This window comes from Staurois parvus, unplaced genomic scaffold, assembly GCF_062004578.1.
Source record: "Staurois parvus isolate SC_StPar_1 unplaced genomic scaffold, SC_StPar_1.0 ptg000720l, whole genome shotgun sequence".
NCBI classification, from domain to species: Eukaryota; Metazoa; Chordata; class Amphibia; order Anura; family Ranidae; genus Staurois; species Staurois parvus.
In genome coordinates this window covers 3,173,434-3,192,469 of record NW_028318516.1, presented here as the reverse complement: position 1 = coordinate 3,192,469, position 19,036 = coordinate 3,173,434, and the positions used below count along the sequence as shown (strand labels likewise).

General features: G+C 43.8%; 2 protein-coding genes across 3 annotated transcripts in view; both read right to left on the bottom strand.

Annotated features, from left to right (window-relative positions):
- The window catches only part of LOC149445507 (uncharacterized), a 52,053-nt gene extending 51,224 nt beyond the window's left edge, over window positions 1-829 (bottom strand). The window contains exon 1 of the mRNA XM_089653764.1: window positions 820-829. Coding sequence (XP_089509890.1) covers window positions 820-829 — 10 coding nt within the window. The remainder of the gene's footprint in view (window positions 1-819) is intronic.
- LOC149445506 (uncharacterized) overlaps window positions 1-12,875 on the bottom strand; it is a 325,410-nt gene extending 312,535 nt beyond the window's left edge. Inside the window, exons 1-2 of one of the 2 annotated variants that reach the window (XM_089653806.1) lie at window positions 11,119-12,875; window positions 760-2,017 (exon numbers count right to left, since the gene is read on the bottom strand). In XM_089653806.1, coding sequence (XP_089509932.1) covers window positions 939-2,017; window positions 11,119-11,182 — 1,143 coding nt within the window. In that variant the 5' untranslated portion in view covers window positions 11,183-12,875 and the 3' untranslated portion in view covers window positions 760-938. Of the gene's footprint in view, window positions 1-759; window positions 2,018-11,118 lie in introns of those variants that run through there. The other variant, XM_089653805.1, reaches the window with a different exon arrangement.
- Between the last annotated feature and the right edge of the window lie 6,161 nt (window positions 12,876-19,036).

Sequence of the window (19,036 nt, the reverse complement as noted above, 5' to 3'; positions counted from 1 at the left end):
AAGTCTTGGAGAGCAGCTCTCAGCCTTGGAAAATTAACTCTCTTAAAGTTGAGCATTTTTATTTTCCCCATATGTGCTTGCTGTTTACAGCTAACAATAAATGAAATCATGTTATGGTCACTGCTACCCAGATGTTCTTTTATATGGACATTCGTAATAAGCTCTGCATGGTTGGAGATGACCATGTCCAGCAGAGCATCATTCCTAGTTGGGGCCTCTATGAACTGCACCATAAAATTGTCCTGTAGTAGGTTTATACATTTTTTTTGCCCTTTAACTGTTCCTGCAGTACCATTACTCCAGTCACTCTCTGGGTAGTTACCATCCCCCATTATTATCACTGTCCCAGCCCGCGGAGTCTCCACCTCCTCATTAACACTGGGAGGCCTATAACAAACTCCAATGATGACCTTTGTAGTACGCCCCCCATGTGCAGTTCCACCCAGAATACTTCAGCCTCATCACACTCTCCATCAACTAGGTCCTCTTTCACACTCGCTCTGAGATCACTTCTCACATAGAGACAGACACCACCACCTTTCCTATTTCCCCCGTCTCTCCAAAAGAGAACCGAGCCAGGAATATGAATGGCCCAGTCATGTGAGGAATGAAGCCAAGATTCAGCAATACCAATTCAATCCTAGTTCTCTTCATGCACCAAACCTTTCAACTCACCTATTGTGCTGGGCAGACTTCTGGCATTGGGGAACAAACACTTTCATTCACTGACACCTTGTTCACACGTTTTTTGTGTAATTTTTATTTTCATACAAATGGTACCAATTCCACTGGTTGTTTATAACATGGGAACCTTCTTACCATCTGCCATAGTCTTTCCCCATTCCAACCCCAATAAGTACTGACCCCTGTCTGATCTGTCTTCCTCATTATAATCCCAGATGTACAGGAAGACAGGACTTCAGTGAGGAACATTTCCCTCACTCAGGACAGGAATGTGGCTTCTCCCCCGTGTGAGATCTTTGATGTGGGTAAACATGGGACTTCTGTGAAAAACATTTCCCACACTCAGGACAAGAATATGGCTTCTCCCCCGTGTGAGATCTTTTATGTGTGTAAAGATGGGACTTCTGTGAAAAACATTTCTCGCACTGAGGACAGGAATATGGCTTCTCTCCAATGTGAGATCTCTGATGTCTGTAAAGATAGGACTTATCTGAAAAACATTTTAAGCACTCAGAACAAGAATACGGCTTCTCCCCCGTGTGAGTTCTTTGATGTGTGTAAAGACTGGACTTCACTGAAAAACATTTCCCACACTCAGGACATGAATATGGCTTCTCCCCCGTGTGAGTTCTTTGATGTCTGTAAAGTCTGGCCTTCTCTGAAAAACATTTCCCACACTCAGGACAGGAATATGGCTTCTCCCCCATGTGAGATCTCTGATGTGTGTAAAGACTGCACTTCACTGAAAAACATTTCCCACACTCAGGACAAGAATATGGCTTCTCCCCCGTGTGAGTTCTTTGATGTGTGTAAAGTCTGGCCTTCTCTGAAAAAGATTTCCCACACTTGGGACAGCAATATGGCTTCTCCCCCGTGTGAGTTCTTTGATGTGTGAGAAAACTGGGCTTCACTGAAAAACATTTCCCACACTCAGGACAGGAATACGGCTTCTCCCCCGTGTGAGTTCTTTGATGTGTGTGAAAACTAGACTTCACTGAAAAACATTTTCCGCACTCTGTACAGAAATACGGCTTCTCTCCTGTGTGAGATCTTTTATGCCTATTAAGAACAGATTTAGAACAGAAACCCTTCCCGCACTCAGTACAGGAGAATCTCTTCCCTGTTGGAAGGCTTGCCTGGTCCCACACAGTCTGAGGTTCCTCAGGATACGAGGAATCCGATGGTCCATCTACACTGGGTGGTGCCGGATGGACATTGGAGGGAGCCGGGTTTTCTCCTGGACTATACTGTGTGATGTCCTCATCTTCTACTTTCCAGTCTGGAGACAAAGTGAGACAATCCTCAGAGGTTTTCCTCATCTCCCGGCCATGGACTAAAATACAAAGACAAAGAGGATTACTAGACAGGAGCTGATTGGTTCCCCCAAACCAGGACTCCGCCCACATCAGGCAGCTTGGTCTCTGAGGAGCTTACAATTCCACCCTCAAGGGAACTAGGAAATGGCTCCTCTGATCTCCTACCAGGTCATTTCTTTATTCATGGACCTTAGTCAGAGAGTGAGGAAACAACCAGAACTGTCTTTTATAGGAGGGACAGTGATGAGGGGATTATAGAACGAGGGTCCCCACCCCCTCTATCACTCATCGCCATCTTCCCAACACAAGAAGTACTGCACTTCCTTATTTAGTCCATGATTTAGTCATGAAGAACAGCGGGGCTGAGCCCCACCAGAGGTCAGAGAGTGAGGATGGGGGAGAACAACCAAGATGAAGACTGGACTGATCCTGAAGACCACCATCATTGGGGTATTGACTCCTCCCTCATTATCACTTTCTGTTTAAGGGTCCAAAGTTGGAGAATGTTATCACATTATTATCACCATGTAAAAGTCTGTGCTCCAATCACATCATCCGATATAAAATGTCCAGCTGGGAGGAAATGGGTGTAACAAAAGAGAATCCATATCATGTTGTCATGGAAATTTTCTATTTACAGGTTGAACTTTAAATGTGTCATATATTAGTGTTATACAAATCCACCACCAAAAACGATTGAATGATCTCACCAGAGCTATTTGCTGGTCAAATTATAAACCAGCAACAGCGCTTGTGCTCTGGGAGTGATGAATAATGATGTCCAATTAGTAGATGTAGTAATACTCAATCACTTTCCAAGTAATCAATAATAGTAAGCAGCCTGAGGAATACTATATCCCGATCATAGAAAATACTCGGCAGCCAAAGGATCTCATGGGAAATTTCTCCACTCCATTTCATACCTCCATATATACATGCAGCACACTCAGGAACAAAGAAGAGAACATAATGGTGCCGTACGTTTTTACCATTTATCTATTTAATAAAAAAAGCTCATAAAAATCTCACAAACAAGGTGTCCAGACAGACACCAGCTTAAACTGCGATGCTCAACAGAGGCGAGGTACAAATACCGCTCACCACGGATCACCTCCACCGAACAATGGACAAGGAGCGTTCTGACATCCGCATCGAGTAGGCCACGCCCAACGCGTTTCGTCACCACGACGTCATCAAGGGGCAGCACAGATGGAAACGTCAGATGGCTCATACAAATACCGCCGTACATTTACATAATGCTAATGACCCGCCAATCACCGCGGCGCTGTCTCAATCCACCACCGCTCAATTAATCAGGTCATTAGAACTCTCCATTCAGTCCGCTCCACACGAATGTAGATAGGATGAATAAATGGCTGAATCCAAACCTTTGTGTGTCTGACCCTCCACAGTGAAACGCTATTGAAGGGCCACCCACACAAACATACAAAAATTCAATCCATTTTATCGTGTGTATGGCTCTCCCCCCGCTCGTAACAACATTAAAGGGCCATACACACAACTTAAAGCATCACTCTTCTCATAAAGAAAAAATATATATCAAATACCAAATATATAAAAAAAACAGTCATTAATATACACACAAAAGGAAGGGAATAGACCACCTAATTCCTATTTCCCCTGCATGTAAATACTAATACAAGGAATTAATATAAAATAAAATAAAAATTAAAAATATATAAAAAAACAACATCTTCCTAAAATTATAATCTCCAAAACATATAAAATATATGTGTAGCCAGTTCCCATCCTCCAATCTCTATAGCTAGCCACTATATTTAAAAATTAGTCAAAAAACAATTCAAATCAATATCTATATTTAAACCTTTTGGTACTAAAGAATCCAGTTCATATATCCAAAACGTCTCTTTCTTGGATATTTCTTTAATCAAATCAGTACCCTCCAATGTCTTTCTGCTCTCTCAATACCATAAAATGTCGCTAAACTTGGATCACTATTGTGTTTTCATTTGAAATGTCTTCAGACTCTGTGTTTCTCAAATCCTCTTTTTATATTATTCAAATGTTCATTTATCCTAGTTTTTACCTGTCTCCCTGTTCTTCCTATATACTGACATTGACACGGGCATTCTAAAACATATATTACATGAGAGGTATTACATGAAATAAGTTGTATCAATACTATATTCCTTTTTTGTTATATATGAAACAAATTTCTTCCTTTTTATTTTTCCAGATCTATTAACCGTTCTACATGCTTTACATTTGTTACAATAAACAAAGCCCTTAAGATCAGGGAAGAAGTTTACTTCTTTAGGTGGATCTAAAACATTATGTACCAATTTCCTCCTTACAGATCTATTTTTCTCATAAATAAATTTAGGTCTTTCAGGAATAATCTTTTTCAGTGTCTCATCTTTTAACAAAATTGGCCAACATTTTTTAAAAATACCCTCAAACTTTTTATATTGATTATTAAAGTTGGTAATAAAGGCAATATCAAATCTATCATTTTTAATCTTTTTCTTAGACAGGAAACTACTTCTATCTTTTCTATCAATAACTTCCCTTTCAGCCACCAAAAAGGGTTTTTTATATCCTTTATCAATAAACCTGCCTATCAATAGATCGGTTTGGTCAACAAAATCTTTCCTTAAACTACAGTTTCTTTTAATCCTCGTAAACTGGCTCCTTGGGGTATTATATAGCCATTTAGGATGATGTCCACTAGAAACTGGAATGGAGCTGTTTTTATCAATATCTTTAACAAAAGATTTAGTATAAATCTGTCCCTCATATTTATAGAAGTTTAAATCCAGGAAATGAACCCGTTCAAAATCCTTCGTAACTAAACATTAAACCATAACAATTCTCATTAATACAATTTGAAAATACATGAAGATCTATTTCAGAGCCCCTCCAAAGCCCCTCCAGATAAATGGTAAAAATGTACGGCACCATTATGTTCTCTTCTTTGTTCCTGAGTGTGCTGCATGTATATATGGAGGTATGAAATGGAGTGGAGACATTTCCCATGAGATCCTTTGGCTGCAGAGTATTTCCTATGATGGGGATATAGTATTCCTCAGGCTGATTACTATTATTGATTACTTGGAAAGTGATTGAGTATTACTACATCTACTAATTGGACATCATTATTCATCGTTCCCAGAGCACAAGTGCTGTTGCAGGTTTATAATTTGACCAGCAAATAGCTCTGGTGAGTTCATTCCATCGTTTTTGGTGGTGGATTTCTCAGTGTTATGAAGTCACTGAAGATTGTTTGTGTTATGAAGTCACTGAAGATTGTTTTTGAACACGAATAGATATATTTATATATTGTTTTTGGACACTATATTTATTTTACACACCATATGGTTTTTGGATATTTTATTTATTTTTTGGTCACTTTATATATGGTGATAGTCATATTTATATAATTTATTAATAGCGCATGCCCTTATGATATAATTGTTCAGAGGGGTAAAAGTGCCCAGTATGGAAGGGGTTAGTGGGGTACCCCAAGGTTCAGTTTTATTAGTGGGGTACCCAAAGGTTCAGTGTTATTAGTGGGGTACCCAAAGGTTCAGTGTTATTGGTGGGGTTCCCCAAGGTTCAGTGTTATTAGTGGTGTACCCCAAAGTTCAGTGTTATTAGTGGGGTACCCCAAGGTTCAGAGGTGTTAGTGGGGTTCCCCAAGGTTCAGTGTTATTAGTGGGGCACCCCAGGCTTCAGTGTTATTAGTGTGGTTCCCCAAAGTTAAGAGGTATTAGTGGGGTTCCCCAAGGTTCAGTGTTATTAGTGGGGTACCCCAATGTTCAGTGTTATTAGTGGGGTACCCCAAGGGTCAGTGTTATTAGTGGGGTTCCCCAAGGTTCAGTGTTATTAGTGGGGTACCCCAAGGTTCAGTGTTAGGACCCTTACTTTTTAATATATTTATAAACAATATGGGGTGTGAGATTATAAATCCCATTCCAGTCTTTGCAGATGACACCAAGCTGTCCGGGGAATAACGTCCTTACAGGATGTCTCCAACTTACAAGCCGACCTCAATGCTCTGTGTAATTGGGGGACTATGGGGTCAATGAGGGCTAATGGTGATAAATGTAAGGCTCTGCACTTGGGGGGCTAAGAATATGCATGCATCATACATACTAGGGGGGTACAACTGGGGAGTCAATGGTGGAGAAGGATCAGGGGGGGTCAATGGTGGAGAAGGATCTGGGGGGGTCAATGGTGGAGAAGGATCTGGGGGGGTCAATGGTGGAGAAGGATCTGGGGGACAATTGCGGAGAAGGATCTGGAGGGGTCAATGGTGGTGAAGCATCGGGGGTGGTCAATGGTGGAGAAGGATCTGGGGGGTTAATGGTGTAGAAGGATTTGGAGGGTCAATAGTGGAGGAAGATTTGGGGGGGTCAATGGTAGAGAAGGATCTGGGGGGGTCAATGGTAGAGAAGGATCTGGGGGGGTCAATGGTGGAGAAGGATCTGGGGGGCAATTGCGGAGAAGGATCTGGAGGGGTCAATGGTGGAGAAGGATCTGGGGGTTATGGTAGATTACCAGCTTAATAATGGCAGCAATGCAAAGCTGCGGGTTCTAAAGCGAGCAAAATCCTGTCTTGTATTAGGAGAGTTATAGACTCCAGAGAGAGAGATATCATCAATTCACAAAAAGAACATTGGGGAACTGGAGAAAGTACAGAGAAGGGCAACCAAACTGATACGAGGCATGGAGGAAATCAGCTATGAGGAGAGATTAGAGGAACTGAATGTATTCTCTACTGAGAAGAGGAGATTAAGGGGGGATATGATCTCCATGTATAATACATAAGGGGGGATATGATCTCCATGTATAATACATAAGGGGGGGATATGATCTCCATGTATAATACATAAGGGGGGATATGATCTCCATGTATAATACATAAGGGGGGATATGATCTCCATGTATAATACATAAGGGGGATATGATCTCCTTGTATAATACATAAGGGGGGGATATGATTTCCATGTATAATACATAAGGGGGGATATGATCTCCATGTATAATACATAAGGGGGGATATGATCACCATGTATAATACATAAGGGGGGATATGATCTCCATGTATAATACATAAGGGGGGGGATATGATCTCCATGTATAATACATAAGGGGGATATGATCTCCATGTATAATACATAAGGGAGGATATGATCTCCATGTATAACACATAAGGGGGGATATGATCTCCATGTATAATACATAAGGGGGGTATGATCACCATGTATAATACATAAGGGGGGATATGATCACCATGTATAATACATAAGGGGGGATATGATCTCCATGTATAATACATAAGGGGGGATATGATCACCATGTATAATACATAAGGGGGGATATGATCTCCATGTATGATACATAAGGGGGGATATGATCACCATGTATAATACATAAGGGGGGATATGATCTCCATGTATAATACATAAGGGGGGATATGATCTCCATGTATAATACATAAGGGGGGATATGATCTCCATGTATAATACATAAGGGGGGATATGATCTCCATGTATAATACATAAGGGGGATATGATCTCCATGTATAATACATAAGGGGGGATATGATCTCCATGTATAATACATAAGGGGGGATATGATCTCCATGTATAATACATAAGGGGGATATGATCTCCATGTATAATACATAAGGGGGGATATGATCTCCATGTATAATACATAAGGGGGGATATGATCTCCACGTATAATACATAAGGGGGGATATGATCTCCATGTATAATACATAAGGGGGGGTATGATCTCCATGTATAATACATAAGGGGGGATATGATCTCCACGGATAATACATAAGGGGGGATATGATCACCACGGATAATACATAAGGGGGGATATGATCACCATGTATAATACATAAGGGGGGATATGATCTCCATGTATAATACATAAGGGGGGATATGATCTCCATGTATAATACATAAGGGGGGATATGATCTCCATGTATAATACATAAGGGGGGATATGATCTCCCTGTATAATACATAAGGGGGGATATGATCTCCATGTATAATACATAAGGGGGATATGATCTCCATGTATAATACATAAGGGGGGATATGATCTCCATGTATAATACATAAGGGGGGATATGATCTCCATGTATAATACATAAGGGGGGATATGATCTCCATGTATAATACATAAGGGGGGATATGATCTCCACGTATAATACATAAGGGGGGATATGATCTCCATGTATAATACATAAGGGGGGGTATGATCTCCATGTATAATACATAAGGGGGGATATGATCTCCACGGATAATACATAAGGGGGGATATGATCACCATGTATAATACATAAGGGGGGATATGATCTCCATGTATAATACATAAGGGGGGATATGATCTCCATGTATAATACATGAGGGGGGGATATGATCTCCATGTATAATACATAAGGGGGATATGATCTCCATGTATAATACATGAGGGGGGATATGATCTCCATGTATAATACATGAGGGGGGGGATATGATCTCCATGTATAATACATAAGGGGGGATATGATCTCCATGTATGATACATAAGGGGGGATATGATCTCCATGTATAATACATAAGGGGGGGATATGATCACCATGTATAATACATAAGGGGGATATGATCTCCATGTATAATACATAAGGGGGGATATGATCTCCATGTATAATACATAAGGGGGGATATGATCTCCATGTATAATACATAAGGGGGGTATGATCTCCATGTATAATACATAAGGGGGATATGATCTCCATGTATAATACATAAGGGGGGGATGTGATCTCCATGTATAATACATAAGGGGGGATATGATCTCCATGTATAATACATAAGGGGGGGATATGATCTCCATGTATAATACATAAGGGGGGATATGATCACCATGTATAATACATAAGGGGGGATATGATCTCCATGTATAATACATAAGGGGGGATATGATCTCCATGTATAATACATAAGGGGGGATATGATCTCCATGTATAATACATAAGGGGGATATGATCTCCATGTATAATACATAAGGGGGGGATATGATCTCCATGTATAATACATGAGGGGGGGATATGATCTCCATGTATAATACATAAGGGGGGGATATGATCTCCATGTATAATACATAAGGGGGGGATATGATCTCCATGTATAATACATAAGGGGGGGATGTGATCTCCATGTATAATACATAAGGGGGGATATGATCTCCATGTATAATACATAAGGGGGGGATATGATCTCCATGTATAATACATAAGAGGGGATATGATCTCCATGTATAATACATGAGGGTGGGGATGTGATCTCCATGTATAATACATAAGGGGGGATATGATCTCCATGTATAATACATGAGGGGGGGGATATGATCTCCATGTATAATACATGAGGGGGGGGATATGATCTCCATGTATAATACATAAGGGGGGATATGATCTCCATGTATGATACATAAGGGGGGATATGATCTCCATGTATAATACATAAGGGGGGGATATGATCACCATGTATAATACATAAGGGGGATATGATCTCCATGTATAATACATAAGGGGGGATATGATCTCCATGTATAATACATAAGGGGGGTATGATCTCCATGTATAATACATAAGGGGGATATGATCTCCATGTATAATACATAAGGGGGGGATGTGATCTCCATGTATAATACATAAGGGGGGATATGATCTCCATGTATAATACATAAGGGGGGATATGATCTCCATGTATAATACATAAGGGGGGATATGATCTCCATGTATAATACATAAGGGGGATATGATCTCCATGTATAATACATAAGGGGGGGATATGATCTCCATGTATAATACATAAGGGGGGATATGATCTCCACGTATAATACATAAGGGGGGATATGATCTCCATGTATAATACATAAGGGGGGGGATATGATCTCCATGTATAATACATAAGGGGGATATGATCTCCATGTATAATACATGAGGGGGGGATATGATCTCCATGTATAATACATAAGGGGGGATATGATCTCCATGTATAATACATAAGGGGGGATATGATCTCCATGTATAATACATAAGGGGGGATATGATCTCCATGTATAATACATAAGGGGGGATATGATCTCCATGTATAATACATAAGGGGGATATGATCTCCATGTATAATACATAAGGGGGGGGGGATATGATCTCCATGTATAATACATAAGGGGGGGATATGATCTCCATGTATAATACATAAGAGGGGATATGATCTCCATGTATAATACATGAGGGGGGGGATATGATCTCCATGTATAATACATAAGGGGGGATATGATCTCCATGTATAATACATGAGGGGGGGATATGATCTCCATGTATAATACATAAGGGGGGATATGATCTCCATGTATAATACATAAGGGGGGGTTGCTGTAGGAAAGTCCTGGATTTTTTCTTGGATACACAGAATATAACTGGATATAACATTTATAGGGAAAGTTGATCCAGGGAATATCCGATTGCCTCTCGGAGGGTCAGGAAGGGATTTTTTCCCCTGCAGGAGCAGATTGGATTGTGCTTTGCTGAGATTTTGCCTTCTGGTGGATCAGCTGTGGGTGTCGGATTATAACTTTTATTTTTAATGGTACAACTAGATGGATGTCTTTTTTCAGCCAGACTAACTATGTAACTATGTAGGTCCCACACCGCTGCCTCCCATCTCCTGAGACTGCCCTCAGTGACTTGGGTCTGAGACACTACAGACATATCCCTCCACCCGGCACAGGTGACAAATACTGGGAGAATTGCTATGTCACCACCATGAGGAATAAGATCAAAAGCACATGTCCAGGTGTCTAGGTCTAGTAACACTTATGGTGAAAATGAACATTTTGCTGGCAGCTGAACCCCAGAACCTCCATAAATCCAGTCTAGAGACATAAATTGTGTCTGCAGCACAGAGAAGGAAGATTATCCGAGAGAAATCCAGGAATACAGGACGGGGAACACAGCTCAGGAAAGTGACCAGGGGATTACAGGCTGATATCACCCAGTCCCCGCCCTACTCTGGACCAATCAGTGAGCAGTATGGGTGGAGGAATGGATTTAGTGTTCATGACCCACCTGTGCTGATCTCTGTAGGAGTGTCCTCCTCTATAAATGTCCCCGATATTCCATCCTCCTCCATAGACTGCTGATCATCCCTCACATACAGTTGTGGCCAAAATTATTCAACCCCCAATGCTGTAAAGGGGTTTAGGGACTATAGTGTACATTTGGAATTGTATTCAGAATCAAATCCTACAAGGACGTTGTAACTACCCAAATGCAACTAAAATGACATCAATTGTTTATGTAATACAGTAGTAAATGGTTCTTATGTGGTTTCTTCATTGCCACAATTATTCAACCCCTTAAAGACTACCACTCTGAAGAACAGAGGTTCATACAGGTGCTTTCCATCAGGTATTGAAAACACCTGTGGATGTCACCGAGCAGCAATCAAGCATAATAAGCACCAATTAGGCAGCTTTAAAATGACTGTGATACTCAGCTCCTTCTAGACATTTACTGGTGTGGTTACAAACATGGTGAAGGCAAGAGAATGGTCCAGGAAGACAAGAGAAGAGGTGATTTCTCTTCACAGGAAGGGCAATGGCTATAAGAAGATTGCAAAGATGTTAAACATACCAAGAGACACCTTAGGAAGCATCATTCGCAAATTCAAGGCAAAGGGCACTGTTGAAACGCTACCTGGTCGTGGCAGAAAGAAGATGCTGACTTCGACTGCTGTGCGCTACCTGAAGCGTAGAGTGGAGAGAAGTCCCCGTGTGACTGCTGAGGAACTGAGAAAAGATTTGTCAGATGTGGGTACAGAAGTTTCAGCCCAGACAATAAGACGCACACTGCGTAATGAAGGCCTCCGTGCCAGAACTCCCAGGCGTACCCCCTTGCTGTCTCCAAAGAATAAGAAGAGTCGACTGCAGTATGCCAAAAGCCATGTGGACAAACCACAAAAGTTGTGGGATAGTGTTCTGTGGACTGATGAAACAAAATTAGAACTGTTTGGGCCCATGGATCAACGCTATGTTTGGAGGAGGAAGAACAAGGCCTATGATGAAAAGAACACCTTGCCTACTGTGAAGCATGGTGGAGGGTCAATCATGCTTTGGGGCTGTTTTGCTTCTGCAGGTACAGGGAAGCTTCAGCGTGTGCAAGGTACCATGAATTCTCTTCAGTACCAGGAGATATTGGATGGAAACGTGATGCAGTCCGTCACACACCTGAGGCTTGGGAGACGTTGGACCTTTCAACAGGACAATGATCCCAAGCATACCTCCAAGTCCACTAGAGCATGGTTGCAGAGGAAAGGCTGGAACATTTTGGAGTGGCCATCGCAGTCACCAGACTTAAATCCGATTGAGAACCTCTGGTGGGACTTAAAGAAAGCAGTTGCAGTGCGCAAGCCTAAGAATGTGACTGAACTGGAGGCCTTTGCCCATGAAGAATGGGCGAAGATACCCGTAGATCGCTGCAAGACACTTGTGTCAAGCTATGCTTCACGTTTAAAAGCTGTTATAACTGTAAAAGGATGCTGTACTAAGTACTAAGATTGAATGTCACTTGGGGGTTGAATAAAACTGATAATGCTGTGAGCACAGAAAAGACATTTGTGGTTATTTCATTATAACTGTTATGTTATATTTGTCTGACCTACAAGTGCCTCTTTAATGTAAATGTAAGCAAGATGACTGAATGATCAAAAGCAATGTCAAACTGGCCAAAACACTCAATTTCAGTGGGGGTTGAATAATTTTGGACACAACTGTACGCCTCTTCTTCTTCTGCTTTACCCTCAACTTTTATATCAATCAGATCTTCAACCTAAAACAAAATAATTTTAGAAGAGTTCATCTGTAAAACATGAACTCCAATATTGTGGCATCACATAAAAAAATCACTTCTATGAGTCCATGTTCTGAATGCTCCATCCCACCAACCTTGTAATAGTGAGGGATGGTGTGACCTTCCTGTGTGGAATCCCGGGAATACAGAGGACGGGGACATCTCTCTGGTGGGTTCCTGTAGCTGGATGACTCCACCATGGTGTCCTGGTACAGATCTTTGTGTTCTTCTGGAATCTCTGACTCCTCCATCCCCCCATCCTCATCTTCCTCCTCTTTTATCTCTTCTTTAACCTCAACTTTAGTGTCTCTCAGGTTTCCACTCTGAATATATAATAAAATGCCATCAATGGTAACAATGCAGATAATGTACAGATCCTAATGATACCATCAGTGATTGTTCCTCATCTACCTGATGATGGTGAGGGATGGTGTGACCTTCCTGTGTGGAATCCCGGGAATACAGAGGACGGGGACATCTCTCTGGTGGGTTCCCATGACTGGATCCATCTGTAGGAAACACACACACTGACTGAATCCATTGTTTCTATGTGTTTATCAGATGATGGGGGATCTAGGTGGATCCTCCGTACTGCTCTCTCCTTTACAATAAAGTCTCCTCTTACCCGGTGATGTGAGGGGCGGCTGATTGTCCATCATGACGTCCTTGTAGAGATCCTTGTGTCCTTCTAAATACTCCCACTCCTCCATGGAGAAATAGACAGTGACACCCTGACACCTTATAGGAACCTGACACACACAATGATACAGTCACCATCCAGACACATCCCTTGTCTGTTACTGGAGAATGTCCCAGAATTCCCGGCACCGCTCACCTCTCCTGTCAGCAGCTCAGTGATCTCTCTGGTGACTTCTAGAATCTTCTTCTTCTTTCTCTCTTCTATCAGGGAGGGAGGTGGAGGCAATGTGATGTCATATGATCTCCAGACTTCACAGGAGGAAAACTCTACATCTGAACACAAATAGTCACATCAAATGATATTCCCAGAATCCTCCTCACCTCTCCATTCAGGTCTCCATTTTATTAAAGCCCCACTTCAGGCTGAGGTATAATTTCCCACCACAGGACCCTCACACTACGCAGGGTATAAGGAATTCTGACGTCATTACATACAACACAGGATCTACAGTTCTGTTTTGCTTATGAGGATGCCAAGGGTCTCCCACATCCTAAGACCATAGAATAAAAAGAAAGGAGCCAAATGGAGGGACATTGGGAGGGGGAGCTGTGAGGTCAGTGTGATGTCATAGGATTCTCTGACTCTGGATGGAGGGACATTGGGAGAGGAGCTGTGAGGTCAGTGTGATGTCATAGGATTATCTGACTCTGGATGGAGGGACATTGGGAGAGGAGCTGTGAGGTCAGTGTGATGTCATAGGATTCTCTGACTCTGGATGGAGAGACATTGGGGGGAGGAGCTGTGAGGTCAGTGTGATGTCATAGGATTCTCTGACTCTGGATGGAGGGACATTGGGAGGAGGAGCTGTGAGGTCAGTGTGATGTCATAGGATTCTCCATTCCCCGCCACTTATAAAAGTGGTATAATCCATTAGTATAGACTGATGAGGTGAGAAGGTGACACATCTCCACAATGAGGAGAATGTTCCGGCCCCAGAAGTGGGGGAATGTTCTGCCCCTGAAGGGGTTAATCTGGGTTCCCACACTATATACGTGTGTATCATCATCTGCTGGAGATAAAAGACGTCACAGTGACTATGGAGGATGGACATGACTATGGAGGAAGAGGACGGACATGACTATGGAGAAAGAGGACCGACATGATGGGGGGTTACTGGGTGTAAATAGGAAATAACATCTTATTACCTCCTCTGCTGCCACTTTCAGCAAAGTCTCCTCTCTGCTTCCTCCCAACTCAGCTCTCACCCGGAACTTCCTGCTTGTACCTGACATCACTTCCTGTATGTCTTCCATAGACACTTCCTGTCTGGGCAGAAGTGAGATCCCCACCTTGTGGAGCTCAGAGGAACTGCAGCCTCGAGAAGCGTCTGGTAGTGTGGCCCCGGCCTTGTGCTGGGTGTGTATGGACTGTAGATCCTTGTGTAGGGAGGAAATGACTCCTATCTGTGACTGCTGTAACCTGCTGACTGGCATCTCCTGTGAAATCTGACACTTGCACTGGATACACACAAGGCAGTCAGGGATTTCAGCCCCTCCCTTCTCCTCTCAGACTGTAATACAGAGAGAGCCAATCAGAAGAGGTATTAAAGGAGCCAATGACAGGGACTTTCTCAAGCAGGAGGTGCAGCTGCAAAGCATTGTGGGATATGCAGTCCTGAACAGAAATGGCCTGATAGGCTGATATGAGGGATGGAACTACAGAGACCAGCATGCTTAGTGAGAGCAGAGTGAAGGACTCCATCTTGTTTTTCCTGAGGGGAGGCAGTCTGCATGTGGCAGGAGACAGTCTGGACCTGGCAGAGAAGTGCTCAGGGTCAGTTCACTCCATGTTTAGGTATCTGCATCAGTCAGGGAACATCCAACCTGAGAGATGTGGCCTACAGTACAGTGCCTACACCGACAGTGTGAAGGGCTCATCGTGAGGTGACCACAGGAGCCGGTCATTTCCAGGACCATGGTTTGGGCCTTAGTCCCAGGATCTGGTGAGAGGGATTTTGCCCCCTGGCAGATGACAGGAACACGGCACACAGAGACATGACACTTCTCCCATACTCACCAGGCACTGGGTTGTGTAGATGGTCCTGCTATACAGACACAGTGTTTGCTTTGCTATACAAATCCTGCCACGGGATTACAATGATACTTTACCATAGGAGTGTAAGTGCACCAATGAAAGTGTCTCGCTGAAGACCCCAACATTCATCCTGTTACCAAGAGACTGAAGTTACTGGTGCCATACGGGCACGCGCATGCGTATTCAGGCCTCTATATTGCATGGTGTGGGAGGGAATAGCTCTACCTTGGAAAGTAGCTATGAAGCATCAGTTGGGCGCAGTGTTTGCCTATTGTGGTGTCGGGGGTTAGAAGGGAGAAGTCTGACACCACAGAGAGTCATCCTTCTGCTCTCCTCCTGCTTGGACATCATAGAGCTGAGTTTATGTAAAGGGGTTTAGACCCACTTTGAGGTCCCATGTAAGTGTTTCCTCTGCTCTTGGGGTTATTCACGGTTGGAATCCCCTGAAAGCAGCCTGAGTGTAAAAGTGAGTTATATTGCTTCCGGTCTCAGGATTTGCTGTTCTCTGGATTCACCGAACGTATACCTGTTGTTCATGTTTATTACTTCCCATAGAGGTCTTACAGTAAAGCTGATCTCTGTGTTTATTATACCATGTGTGCTTTTCATTGGTCCTTGTACTTCACTATTGTCAGGGGTGTCAGTTGGGGCTGAGACAGTTCTTGGGGTTGGGAGGCAGAGTGGTGGAATGAACAAACTTACCCCCTTTGGGGGTATCGCTACACTGATAGAGGGGTCACCTCCACTCCCACCAAGGAGGACAGAAATATATGACTGCCTAGTCCAGCCTTTCTCAGCCAGGGGTCCTCCAAAGGGTTCTCGGGGTAAAACTGCATCTTTGGAGACTGACAAGCACTAGGCTTGCTCACCCTGATAGGACAAGAAATGGCCGCTGCCCCAGTCTATAACTGGCCTTCACAGCAAGGAGCACTTGAACGGGCAACGCATGTCACACAACAAAAGAGAAAAGTTCCCGGCTCAACTTGCCAGCCAGCCTGCAAACAAACCAAATTACCCCGTCTAACAGTATGCGTTAAAAACGGGTTTAGTTAGCACACATTTGCAATCACATTGTAAGCTACAGAGCCACGTCACGCCCCCCCGATATTCTGTAGTCCTAACTCTACAAATTAATTGAACCCCCATAGTAGAGGCACATGTATTTAATGGCTAGACCAAGGGCAGGTGGACCTGAGGGAGCCCACCCCTCTTTAACCACTCCAAGTTCAGACACTTTCCCCCCCTTCCTGCCCAGGCCAATTTTCAGCTTTCAGCGCTGTCACACTTTGAATGACCATTGCGCAGTCATGCAACACTGTACCCATATGATTTTTTTAGCATTTTTTGAGACAGAAAAAACTTTATTTTGGTGGTATTTTTATTTTTTTGCTTTATAAATGCAAAAGTCCAAAAATTTTGAAAAAAAGTGTTTTTCTTACAAAATTTTGCAAATAAATATTTCATCATACATCTTGGCCAAAATGTATTCCGTTATCTTTTTAGTAAAACAAAAAATAACCCAAATTAGTTTATAACTAGAGATGAGCGAAGAAATGAAAAATTCGATTCGACTGATTCGGCGAATTCGTGGACAATATTCGATTCGAGTCGAATAAATTCGCTGTGAATTTAACTTAAAAAAGGGTGTTTCTAGGCTTCAGAGAGACTTAATATTAGTGCAGAACACTGTACCTTTAATTTAAATGCCCTTGGAGTCTGCTGGGGAAGAGAAATAATACTGTCAGTCAGTATGACATGCAGATGAGTGCCGTCGATCTTAGAATCACCGCACACTTCACTCATTTGGCCAGTCACGGGGCCAAAACCAGTGTTTGGAGCCACAGTGTGGCGGTGGAGGCAGCAGCAATGGGAGGCCATACAGCAACCTACGACAAAATGGAAACCAGCAGGAGTGTGAGGAGACCTGAAAGTGGCACATGCAGTGGGAGCAATGGGAGGCGGTACAAGGACCCATGTCACACTGTGGACCCAGCAGCAGCGTGACCAGGCGGTACGGGGGCCCATGGCAGATTACAGGCCTGGCAGCAGCAATGGGAGGCCCGTAATCTGCCAGCACCCTATGACAAAAAATGGAACACACCAGCAGTGTGTGAGGAGACCTGAAAGTGGCACATGGCAGAGTGTGGCGATGGAGACAGCAGCAATGGGAGGCCGTACAGGGACCCATGAGAGACTGTGGACCTGGCAGCAGCATGAGGAGGCGGTATAGGGGCCCATGGCAGATTAGGGGCCTGGCAGCAGCTATAGGGGGCCCGTAATCTGGCAGCACCCTATGTCAAAAAATTCTACACACCAGCAGTGTGTGAGGAGACCTGAAAGTGGTACATGGCAGAGTGTGGCAATGGAGACAGCAGCAATGGGAGGCCGTACAGGGACCCATGAGAGACTCTGGACCTGGCAGCAGCATGAGGAGGCGGTATATAGGGGCCTATGGCAGATTAGGGGCCTGGCAGCAGCTATGGGAGGCCCGTAATCTGCCAGCACCCTATGTCAAAAAATTCTACACACCAGCAGTGTGAGGAGACCTGAAAGTGGCACATGGCAGAGTGTGGCGATGGAGACAGCAGCAATGGGAGGCCGTACAGGGACCCATGAGAGACTCTGGACTTGGCAGCAGCATGAGGAGGCGGTATATAGGGGCCTATGGCAGATTAGGGGCCTGGCAGCAGCTATGGGAGGCCCGTAATCTGCCAGCACCCTATGTCAAAAAATTCTACACACCAGCAGTGTGTGAGGAGACCTGAAAGTGGTACATGGCAGAGTGTGGCGATGGAGACAGCAGCAATGGGAGGCCGTACAGGGACCCATGAGAGACTCTGGACCTGGCAGCAGCATGAGGAGGCGGTATATAGGGGCCTATGGCAGATTAGGGGCCTGGCAGCAGCTATGGGAGGCCCGTAATCTGCCAGCACCCTATGTCAAAAAATTCTACACACCAGCAGTGTGAGGAGACCTGAAAGTGGCACATGGCAGAGTGTGGCGATGGAGACAGCAGCAATGGGAGGCCGTACAGGGACCCATGAGAGACTCTGGACTTGGCAGCAGCATGAGGAGGCGGTATATAGGGGCCTATGGCAGATTAGGGGCCTGGCAGCAGCTATGGGAGGCCCGTAATCTGCCAGCACCCTATGTCAAAAAATTCTACACACCAGCAGTGTGTGAGGAGACCTGAAAGTGGCACATGGCAGAGTGTGGCGATGGAGACAGCAGCAATGGGAGGCCGTACAGGGACCCATGAGAGACTCTGGAACTTGCAGCAGCATGAGGAGGCGGTATATAGGGGCCCATGGCAGATTAGGGGCCTGGCAGCAGCTATAGGGGGCCCGTAATCTGGCAGCACCCTATGTCAAAAAATTCAACACACCAGCAGTGTGTGAGGAG